We start from the raw sequence: 11,794 nt of genomic DNA, 5'->3' as shown, positions 1-11,794 counted from the left end.
GGACCTGACCTCATGAAAGTGAGGAAGCAGATCTGCTGTGTGAGTTTGTGCAGTCTGTGCCCTGGACAGGTGGTGGGGGGACAGCCTGAGATGGGCATCTATGCTGTGCTGTCCTCCACTGCAGAGAGGAAAAAAAGGAATCTTTACCTAATTGTTTCCAAGGCATGAACAGAGGCCCCGGCAGGAAGGGCAGAGTGGAGCCTGACCCTGCAGGAACTGGGAAATGTTTAGCTCAGCTCTCCAGCTTGCTTGCTCCTCGTGGCTTCTCCTCTGCTTCCATCTGAGTGGGCTTCATTCTCCTGAGCTCCCCATGGACTGCTGTCTTTCTTTTTCCATGGTTTCTCACTGCCCTCCAATGCTGAAGATCCTTGAGCCTTCGCTTTGCCAGAGAGCTGACTTCCCTGGCCCCGACTCCAATGTGACTTGTGTCAATTCAAGTGTTCAGTATTAACTAGAATCTCTGGGTTCACATGAGACGGAGAGACAGACAGATGAGAGAGAGAGAGAGACAGACAGACAGACAGAGACACCAGCCTTGGCTCTCTCTATTGAAATGTTCAGTCAGCAGGAGAGAGACCCTTGTTGCTGAGGGGAGGGAGGAATCCTCTTAGAAGGAAATGTGAGCAGGGAGGCAGGAATCAGCATTTCCAGAAATTCTTTGCTAACCCTCATTGCCCTTATTGTGAAATGGGAATAAAAGGGCTGCTTTGCAGATCAGATTTGGTACTAATATATTTAGTACCTCTGTTAATTTCCTAAGGCTGCCATGACAAATGATCACAAACGTGGCTTAAAACAACCGAAATGTATCCTCTTACAATTGTGGAGCCCAAAAGTCCAAAATCAAGGTGTGAGCAGGTCCACACTCCCTCTGGAGGCTCTAGGGGGAGAATCCTTCCTTGCCTCTTCTAGTTTCTGGTGGCTCTAGGCATTACTTGGCTGTGGCCACATAACTCTAATCTCAATCTCCTTGGTCTTCACGTGGCCTTCTCCTCTGTCTCAAACCTCCTTCTGCCTTTTATTTTTGTGAGGACACTTGTCATAAGATTTTAGGGCACAGCTGGATAATTCAGGATAACTCATCTCAAGATCCCTGACTTCATCATATCAGCAAAACCCTTTTCCCAAATAGGGCAGCATTTACAGATTGCAGAGATTTTGTGTGCATAACTTTTGGGCGTCATTTTTTAACCTAACACAGTATCTGACGCAGTGCTTGGCTTACAGGGATGATTTGTACATGGGGCCATTATGATTCTAATGGGGCTCAAGTGATGATGAAAGTCAGTTCTCAGCAGGACCAAGTGCTCTTCTTCATATACCTTTTCCTTCAGAGAATGAACAGAAGCACCATCCCTTCTGAGAGAAAGGCATGAGCAAGGGACACTGTGATGGACGATCAGCTACTGGATGAAGTGGGTTCCTCTGCTTTTGATCCTTGGTTCTTTGGATCATACTGTGACTCAAGGCAAAGAAGTCTAGTCTCTACTTTTTAGTAAGAAAGCCAAGTCTTTACAAACAATGGAAAGAATGTAGTGTTTTGGGTCAGGCAGGTAAGAGGTCTTGATCTCAGCTCTCATTGTAACTAGTTGTAACTAGTTACTTATAACTAGTATGACTTGGGCAAGTTAATTTATCTCTCTAAGCCTCAGTTTCCTCATCTACAATAAAAGAGTTAATAATAATTACCTCTTGATGTTCTAAGGATTAAAGGAGGAAATATGTGGAAGGTGTCGTAACAAAATCATGTCCGTTTTCTGCTCAAAGCTTCCAGTGGTTTCCATCTCTCTTTCAGCAAAAGCTAAGGTTCTCATAATGACTTAAAGGGCCCTTCATCATTTGAACCTCTGACTTTAACTCCTACTCTCCTCTCCCTCACGCAGTATTCTCCAACTATACTGATGTCCTGCTGTTCCTCTAATACACAAGATACATTCCTACCGCAGGGCCTTTGTACTTGCTATTTCTCTGTCCGAAAAGCTCTCCTCTTAAACAATGAATACACAACTTGTTCCCTTCCTTCCTTTAAGTGCTTTACTTAAAAATCATCTCCTCAGTGAAGCCTTTCCTGGCCACTCTACCTAAAATCATACCCTACCACACTCCTACCCAACGCTTCCTATACCCTTTCCTGCTTTATTTTTCCTCTTCATCACTGGTCACCATCTAACACAGTCTGTACTTGTTTATTATCTGCCATCCCTGCTGGCATCTTCGCGAAGACAGCAATTGCTATTGACATTCACTGCTGCATCCCTAGTGCCTGGAACAATGTGTGGCACGTGGTAGCATGAAATAAAAATTCGATGAGCTGATTCAAATTAATGATTGTTAGTTCCATTTTATTCTTGAGCTTCAACTTCCTAATCTGCAAAATGGGAAATACAGCCCAGAGTACAGGCCAATGTTACCTGGACTGTGATGATTGAGAAGGCAAAGGCAATTTGCTTTTGAACTTGTATTTACACTGTCTGACACCTGACCGGCACACAGGAGGCACTAGGTGAATGTTGAATAAATGAGCAAATAAATACATACTAATTAGTGAGAGGAAAATAAACGGTGATGAAAGTTTATAAGACAGAGTATGTAGCTAATTACGAACCCTTACTCCAAAATAGGAGCACCTTGCATTTTGATATCAATGCTTTCCAAAGCCATTTATTTATTTGGCAAATATTTACTTATACCTTCTTGTTCCAGGTCTTTGTTTTAGGTACAGAGGCTATAAAGTCAAAAGTACACGGATGCTCCCTTAGCGTTGCTTGCCACCCAGTATGGGAAGTGGACAGGTGGATGACTAGTTTGAGAACAGCACGGTGTGGGTGTCATGGCTGTAAGAACAGGGGTCCGTGGAACAAGCACAGGAGGAAGTGACCACATCAATTCCGGGGAGTGGGGGGACTTCCTCAGAGGAAGGGACATTTGCAGAGAGTCTGAAATAGAGTGAATTACTTTGCCTGGAGAAGAAAGTGAGGAGAGGGGCTCCAGTCCTAGACAATCACATTTTCAGTGACTTAAGAGTTGTGGAAGGCTATTTTATTGCCATCGTCATCATCATAACAACAATGGCTGCTAACATTTTTGAGTCTACACTATGTTCCAAGCACTATCTTAATGTGTTAAATGCAAAATCTCTAACCTACTAGAAATATTCATGCTGTTTATCCCCATACAGCCTATAGGTAGGTAGAATAAGTTTCATTATCCTTGTTAAACGAGAGACTTTTAAGACTCTCATTCTTTATGTGCTTTCAGTAAACTAGTTATCTGAATAACCTAGTAAATAATCTAGGAAACCTAGAACTAATTTTTTGTTTTCTTCACAAGTTTTTTTTTTAATTTTCTTCTTAGCACTCATCATTATTAGGGGGATGTTTGTATATGTATATATATATTTAAATTTGTGCATAATCTCTCCTTTTTTTCACTAGAAAGTGAGCTCCATGAGAGTAGGCACTTCGTTGTATTCATTGCTATATCCCAAGCACATAAGAGGCACTCCATAAATATTTGTTGCATAAGGGAAGGAAAGAAGGAACTTGTGGGTTATTATGTAGGATCATCAGTGAAAAATGGCGGTCAAGTATTTATTTTACAAACACAACTGTATCCAACTTCTCATTTTCAGACAGCACAATTTAACTGGGATCCAGAGACGGTGGGCCTTATCCACGGATCTTTTTTCTGGGGTTATATTGTGACACAAATTCCAGGTGGTTTCATTTCAAACAAATTTGCTGCTAACAGGTAAGATAAACTGATAGAACATGAGTACTGCACAAATTATAACATGGCTTTGTACTTTTACCAAGTCTGTATAGCTGGCTCTCAATTTGGGGGTACAGAATGAAAGATAAGAGCCATTCCAATAGATGTGATTCACAGATTCCATATGATCCTATACGATCCTATTCTTAAGAGTCTCTCTTTATTTACCTTTTTCTTTAATCTAATTTATCTCGCAATTCTTTCAATGTTTATGTACTATAAAAAGCAATTAACTGAGAGTCAGGAGAAGCAGCTTCTAGACCCTAAGTAACTTACTTGGCGATATTTATTGAGTCACTTTTCTTCCTTCTCTAAACCTCAGTTTCCTCATCTGTGAAATGAAGCGTGGATTAAATTGTGTTTGAGCTCCCTTTGACCAGTGACATTCTGTGATCCTCTGTACTATGTTAATATCATCCAGTACATTGCAGGTTTTGTCATGTGAGTAGTAGGGACTTGCCTCTAGATTACAAGGTATCTTTAATGCCCTTGATATTCTATATGATGTTTGGGCAATTAAAAGTGGTCAAGACAGAATGAGCTGCCTCAAGAAGCAATGAGTTCTCTGTCACTAGAGGTATTCAAGCAGAAGACGATGGCCCCTTGGAGGAGATGTATGGTATATATGCACTAGAAAAGGAGTGTGCTAGAACGAAGGTATCTCCAGGTCCCTTCCAATTGTGTGTCCTGTGGGACTTTACATATATGGACTTTGTGAAGTGTGCATTTATAAGGCAGGTTTTTTCAAGCTCTAAAACACAAGCTCTAAAACACAACTCATGAGATGGTAATGAAATCAATATAATGATTTACCAATGAACACTTTCTAAAAAAAGAGAGAGAAATAGAAGATGATCAAACAGAATAAAATAGAATAGAAAATGTCTCAGTCCATTGCACATTTAAGTATTGGTCTTTGAAACTTGTTTTGATTATTTTTGTGTGTATGAGTATGTATTGGGTTTCAGTATAAAATATATTTTATTTTTTGGGTCAAGTTCAAAAAAGTTTGAAAATCACTACCATAAGATATAAATATGTATAAGCAAGACAGTATTTACTTACGTTCTTGTTTAATTTGTGTTCTTTATTTATTGTCACTTACCCATTGAATTCTTTTTAACAAGTGATAAAATATTGACTTCTATGGTATCTGGGGTTATTGCTTACACTTCTGCCCTAAAAAGAAATCATGCATAATATGACTTCACGGCATGTAAAATGGGCCAAAGCATCATTAACACATGTGAGAAAGGAAGAAAATACTGGCCATTCTCTTTTCCTAGGACACTTCTGTCCAGGCAGGGAGGAGAAGGCAAGTGGCACTGGACAGAGAGTTGGGGGCTGACACAGGTACACAGCCTGTCTTGTGCTTGGCTGGTCCAGGACATAGCATGCTTCTCACTTTACCAGTAACCCCTTCTGGTAAAGTGACAGCAGAACCGTGAAGCAGGAGATGCAACCCAAATGTGTACAAGTCACGAGGTAATAGTCAGAATGAATGGATCAATTAGGTAGAACCAAGCAGAATGGTGGGTCGATGGCAAGCTCACCTCATGCTCCAGCTTTAGGACCTCATCCAAGCAGACACACCTGTACTGCCAAAAACCTGCCCGTAATTTGGTCCAGGTGCTGGAGCTTGAGAATCAAAGCAGCCTAACACTCTAGCTTGGGACCCACTGGACTCTAACACAACATCTATTTCTCTTTCTATTAACTTGCATAGTGATCTTCCATGAACTGTCAGGGCCATTTCTGATTTTTAACTGAAGTGCCACATCTGTGAGCAGGCCTGCCTAATAACACAGTGTTTTGGTCTCTCAGGGTTTTTGGAGCTGCCATCTTCTTAACATCGACCTTGAACATGTTCATTCCTTCTGCAGCCAGAGTGCATTACAGCTGTGTCATGTGTGTCAGAATTTTGCAAGGTCTAGTGGAGGTAGGAGATTCTTTCCTTACCAGTTTTTGATATCGCTGGAGACATCGTGGTCCTTTAGAAAATTCAGCTTCTTAAGAAAACCCCTTTGACTCAGTTTTCCTGTCTTCTACCTTGTCTTGCTATCTCAGCTATATGGTTATGGCTACTATTATGAGTACTTTAATTTAAAAACCTTGTGTGTTTCTAAATTTAAACACAGTGGAGGACCACTTCATACAGCACAGAATTTCACATGAGCTGGAAATGACCTTGGAGATACTTTAATCCAACCCCTTTCATTTAATAAATGATGAAACTAAAGCCCAAAATCTACAGTTCACATAGCAAGAGCTTTTTCCATTGAAACAACTTAAAGGGATTTAATAAATCTGTAAATTTTCAAGAGTGCACTCTTATACAGAGATTTAATTCGATGAAGGAGGTAGCATGATATAGAGACAAAGGGTGAATATTTTGGATTTTGCTGGCCATAGGCAACTGGTCAACTCTGCTATTGCAGTGCAAAAGCAGCCAGAGACAATATGTAAACAAATAGGCATGGCTATGTGCCAATAAAACATTTTGGATACTGAAATTTTAATTTCATGTGATTTTTACATGCTATAGAATTTTTTTTTTCAATTTTTTTGCTTACCACTTAAAAATGTGAAAACTATTCTTTGCTTGGGGGCTGTACAAAAACCAATAGTGAGCCAAATCAGGCCATAGTTTCCCAAACCCTGATGTAGAGAAATGTTTCCCAAACACAGTCGTTCACCACTAAACTTTGTCACTCTGTCATGTCCGTGTACAATTTGTACGATTGTTTAATGACAATTTTTCCCTAGATTAATTCACTTAAAACACCAAAAACCAGAAAAACCCAAAGAACTTCATCATAAGCAAAAACATCTTTGAAATCATGGGTTTCATGTGCTAGTTACATTTTTTTCTAAAGCATATTAGTATATATATGTCATGATTATAATAAAAACTGTAGGTTGTTGTAGCATCTCAAGTCCAACTCTAGAGGGACATATACCACATTTTGGAAAATACTGATGTGGTAGAAAGAACATGATATTAGCAGCTGTGAAGACTAGAGTCTAGCTACTTAATGTCTCTGAACCTCAGATTCTGTACCTTAAATGAGAGGATAGACCCACTGATTGCAGAAGTCCCTTTCTTCAGTGATATTCTGTAATAATGTGAAATATAAACCCCCTTTCCCATTCCCTACTATGCTCACATTTGAACTGGTCTTTAAGTTTCAGTATCTGTGCTGTCAGTCAAAATAGCTGACACGTGCTACTTAGTATCTGAATTGGGCTTTTATATTGTAGCCTGTGTTAAAGAATCAGGATCCACGTGTTTTTTAACACAAAAAGAAACTGGAGTCAAATTAAATAACCCATTTTCGACCATTTGCCAGGGTGTGACCTACCCAGCCTGCCATGGGATGTGGAGTAAGTGGGCACCACCTTTAGAGAGAAGCCGACTGGCCACAACCTCTTTTTGTGGTAAGCGTATTATAATCATAACAAGTTTTATTTAGGAATGCTTTTGGTTTCCAAAGACCATAGCATTTATTTTTTTTACATAACGGAAGTCCACAGGTGAGTGGTTGCCGGTACTGGTTCTGCTGCTCAATGATCCATCCAGGGCCTCAACATGTTCCGACTTTCTACTCCACTGTCTCAGAGTGATTGTCTTTTACTCTCGTGTTTGTTCCCAAGATGGCTGTCACAGCTCCAGGCATCAAGTCCACATCCAAGGCAGGAAGACTTGGGAATGGGTGTCCTAGCCATTTCTGTTCCTTTCATCAGGAAAGCAAAAACTTTCCCAAAATGCCCTAGCAGAAGTCCACTTATATTTCATTAGCCCTAATTGTGTCATATGCTTTACTAACTGCAGAGGACGCTAGGAAAGCAAGAGTCTAGCAAAGCCCTGTTAGGAGAGAAAGGTAAGAAAGAAGGGCTTGAAAGGGGTTGTTGGATTAGCCTGCAAATGATATTTGCCAAAGTCAAAAATGGAAGAGAGAGACTCAAGCCCCCTACTCCTCTTCTTTCTACAGATGGAGAAATTGAAACTAAAGTTTAAAGCTTAGTTTCACTGAACTGAAACGAAAGTCCAAAAACTTGCCCAAGGTCACACAGCTACTAAGTTACAGAGCTGGAGCCAGATCACCTGATGCTAGATTCAGACCTTTCCTTACCACACACTACTATGTAAATATTGTCATCGAGACCTTTGAATTAATTTTCACCATTGTATTCCAGGTAAAAATGAAGGGGAGATCATCCAGTTTACTTAAAAGTAAATTAGTGGCCCTTCAGATACTGATGTAACTTTAATTCCTGGGTCTCCCAACTTTACCTTGCTAAGGTTGCCTTACTCAAAGCTATGCCTTTGGCACTGATCCCTACATATCTTTAGGAGTAATCAGTGTTCTGAAGGGTTTACCTAGGTGTCAATCACAAACTGAACGAGGACAGCACATGCTGTCACCATCAGTACGGTTGTAACTTTTTTTTTTTTTTTTTTATGAGGGAAGGGACCCAGGAAGACAAAGTGCTTTAGGCTGCAAAAGTCACAATGGGGCCTGAGCAGAATTAGGATCAGAATTTAGATCTGTCTAGTTTTTCGAGCTAGTGCATGCCTTTCCTAAGAGAAGCTAACCTGTATTCCTAGCTAAAGGAAGAAATAAAGCTGCCTCTTTATTTCTGTGAATACTTTTATTTATTTCTCCCTCAGTCTCTCTACCTCCTTTAATAATTAATAATAATAATAATAATAATAATAATAATATCATCCATGGGAATTTGGTGTGTAATAGTCACCAATGTGCCTATTTTGTACTTAGTTCGGAACTGTATACACAGCTGAGAGGTCTTCACATCTTTAGCCTCTCTCGTCCTCAGAAACCATTCCTGTCCTCGTGTTTGCAGTTCAAGATCATCTCCACCCCCACTACTGACCTTATACCAACTCTAGAAGAATATGATATTCTGCCCCAGCTGATCTTGTGAATTGTCAGATCCTTGACCTTATTTTCCTTGGATGGTTTATTTATAAGGCCTTTCATTTTAATTTGCCAGCAAAACAAGAATGACTAGTGCCACTCCCCATCCTTAGTGTCTTGAGAGCCCTCAAAGGGCTGATTTAAGAAATGGTTTGACTCTCAGGGGAAGTTACCCGATCAAAGTCACAGGCTTTATTACATTTCCCAGCTAAGATGTGGCCTCGGTTTCAAAGAACAGCCAAGGGAAACTCATAAGAAGGAAACCCAGGCTTGGGGCTAACCAGTTCTTATACTTCAAAAATAATGGAGTTGAAAGGAACTTTGGAAACCATCTAGCTATAATCATCGTTTTACGTAGGAAATGGAGGCTGAGGAAGGAAAAAGATATATAAATTCTCACAGCTAGTGAGGACAGAACTATGAACCCTCCCACCCCCAATTCGCCTATGCCCCAGTTTCCACGCCATTCGACAAGCATCGAGGGCCCCCTCTCTCCTCTGTGGTGAGCACACAGAGGGATGGAGGCACTGTCAGTCCCGGGGCCATTTGGTCATGAAGTGCCTATAGGCAAATGCTAAGGAGATGCGGGTGTGTGATAGGAGATTATATTCAGCTGTGTGTGGAGGATAATAAAGAGTTTGTTGAATAGGGAAGAAAGACAGTTTCAAGTCATAAAATTTCCTCAGGACAAGAATGCCTCTTACTGTGAGGAACTATAGGGCGTTTCTGAGTGGAGGAGACAGGCCTGAATTATTAAAAGGTAAGGGTAAAGCCTTTGGATTCCTACAGACCTGGGTTCCTGTCACTCATAGCTGTGTGACCTCAGGCAATTTACCTCCTCTCCCTCAGCCTTGGTTTCTTCGTAAAATGAGAATGATATTGGTACCGACATCATCAGGTTGAAAGTAGGGTTAAATAAAATCATGGGTCCAGAATGCTTGGCGCAGTGCTGGGGTCACAGGAAGCCCCCAATACACCCTAGTTGTGGTGGGTTATCCCCTGACGTTCCCTGTCCTGGGCAGTCCTTTGCATCACCTAAACGTGAGCCTTCCACCCCCCCACTCCTGGGGTCTTTGGCCTGGGGAAGAAGACCACCTTCTCCACACCCACAGTGGAGTTGGGTGCAGCTCTTTCTAAATGATGTGCCCTGGAATTCTTGCCTTATTAGTTTGAGAAAATCTGAGGTTAAAAAAAAAAAAAAATTGTGTGCTGTTATTCTGCATAAGACGGTAGCAGTAATAGTTGGCATTTATGCAGCACAGATGACATTTATTTGATCCTTAAAACAGCCCCGTGAGATAGAGATTTCATCACCATCTTCTAGCTGAGGAAAATGGTTTGGAGAGATCGAGAAACTTCCTCAGGTGTCACGATGTTTGGATTTCGTATTCCCGGTCGGGCCTTTCATAGCCAGTCAGGCCGAGCTTGGAAAGGTGGGGTTTAATCTCCCTTTCTGGAAGATCCCCAAACTCCCGCTTCCCAGAGGCCTTCCTTAACATTGGATTCTGGGATACAGTAGTTCCTTTGGCTGCTCACTTTCTCTGAAGCGAGAATTTTTTTATTCACAGCCCAGAGGGAATTTCAGTTAGTTATTTTTTTGATTCAGTTCAAGTTTCTTAGGCGTTTGCAGGGCTTGTGTTTCTCCAGCAGATATTACAGAGCTGCAGGAGACAGAGGAGGCCAGGTCACTGCCTCTGTCCTCATTATCTTGTCTCGACTAGATAAACATCCACACATAGGTAAGTATTTACCAGGTTAACTATTTACAAAATAAAAAATGAACTTAAAAATGTACCTATTTAGGAGGTAGATAGAGACAACAGCCATCCTGGTCATCCTGCCATTTAATTGTTTAAATGTCATTTAACCGTTTCCTGATTTAAAAAAAAAAAAAATCAAGCATGATCCTTTAATAGTCTTTCATTTAAAGACCTAGGTGATAATCCTTCAGAACTGCGAGCTCTGAAAAGCAGAGCCATACGTTTCTTTGCTTGCTGTCTTCAGCACTCAATACTGTGACTGTTTCAAATTTCTCCCAGATTTTTCTCAGCTTTTATTCTAATTTGTCATTAACTTCAAATTGTTGTGCCTGAGAAATCTCTGTTGAATCCCTCCATAGTACCTGGATGAAGTTCAAGGGCATCCTGGTAACTTTTCCCTCCTGGAAACCCTGCACTAAGGCCCACTGGGAGTCTGCCTGTCCTGCACGGGGACATTCTGACTTCTGCTGGGTCTGATTCATCCTCAGCTGTACCACATGCATTCTAAATGGGCTGGGAGGGCTTGCCTGACTGTTGCTAAACTTCCCTCCATCTTTTCTTGTTCTAGGTTCCTACGCGGGGGCAGTGATCGCTATGCCCCTGGCGGGGGTGTTGGTGCAGTACATCGGATGGGCCTCCGTCTTTTATATTTATGGTGAGTGATTTGACTACATGAGTTCCCAGGCGTGACTCATGGACATGGCTAAGCACTTACTAAAATAGAAATTATTAACACAAGTTTATCATATAAGTGGAATACTTGTCTACCTATGATTCAGTTAACATTTATATTAAAGTCGAGTTTCTTAATAAGCAGAACATTATCTTTCTTTAAATACCAGTTAATAACTATGAAATATTTTCTCCTAGCTGAACATAGTACTGTTTGGGAATATTTTGAAAAATGAAAACTTTAGAGATAAAAGGAAATGAGACCATATCATCAAGACTTTTTTTAAAAAAATTTTTAATTATTTCTTTATTTTTTAATTAATTAAAAAATTTATGGTGACATTGGTTAATGAAATCTAATAAGTTTCAGCTGTACATTTTAATAGTAAGTTATATATATATATTTACATTGTGTTTACCTCCCATAGTTAGATTTCTTTCTGTCACCACATATTTGGCCTCTTCTTTTTTAACTGCAGGTATGTTCGGCATCATTTGGTACATGTTTTGGCTGTTGCAGGCCTATGAGTGCCCGGCAGCTCACCCAACAATATCCCTTGAGGAGAGGACCTATATAGAGACAAGTATAGGAGAAGGAGCTAACTCAGTTAGTCTAAGTGTAAGTATCAATGGATAGATGAAGATTTGCCT

General features: G+C 40.6%; 1 protein-coding gene across 2 annotated transcripts in view; it reads left to right on the top strand.

Moving 5' to 3' along the window:
• Positions 1 to 11,794, top strand: part of SLC17A8 (solute carrier family 17 member 8) — a 38,785-nt gene that overhangs the window by 13,279 nt on the left and 13,712 nt on the right. For both annotated transcript variants that reach the window (XM_006914565.2, XM_025048816.1), the window contains exons 3-7: positions 3,632 to 3,750; positions 5,596 to 5,710; positions 7,122 to 7,209; positions 11,040 to 11,126; positions 11,623 to 11,762. In XM_006914565.2, the coding sequence (XP_006914627.1) occupies positions 3,632 to 3,750; positions 5,596 to 5,710; positions 7,122 to 7,209; positions 11,040 to 11,126; positions 11,623 to 11,762 (549 nt within the window). The remainder of the gene's footprint in view (positions 1 to 3,631; positions 3,751 to 5,595; positions 5,711 to 7,121; positions 7,210 to 11,039; positions 11,127 to 11,622; positions 11,763 to 11,794) is intronic.

Source organism: Pteropus alecto, unplaced genomic scaffold, assembly GCF_000325575.1.
Source record: "Pteropus alecto unplaced genomic scaffold, ASM32557v1 scaffold94, whole genome shotgun sequence".
NCBI classification, from domain to species: Eukaryota; Metazoa; Chordata; class Mammalia; order Chiroptera; family Pteropodidae; genus Pteropus; species Pteropus alecto.
Note: the sequence above shows the minus strand (reverse complement) of the source record. Positions and strands in the feature narration are given on the sequence as shown.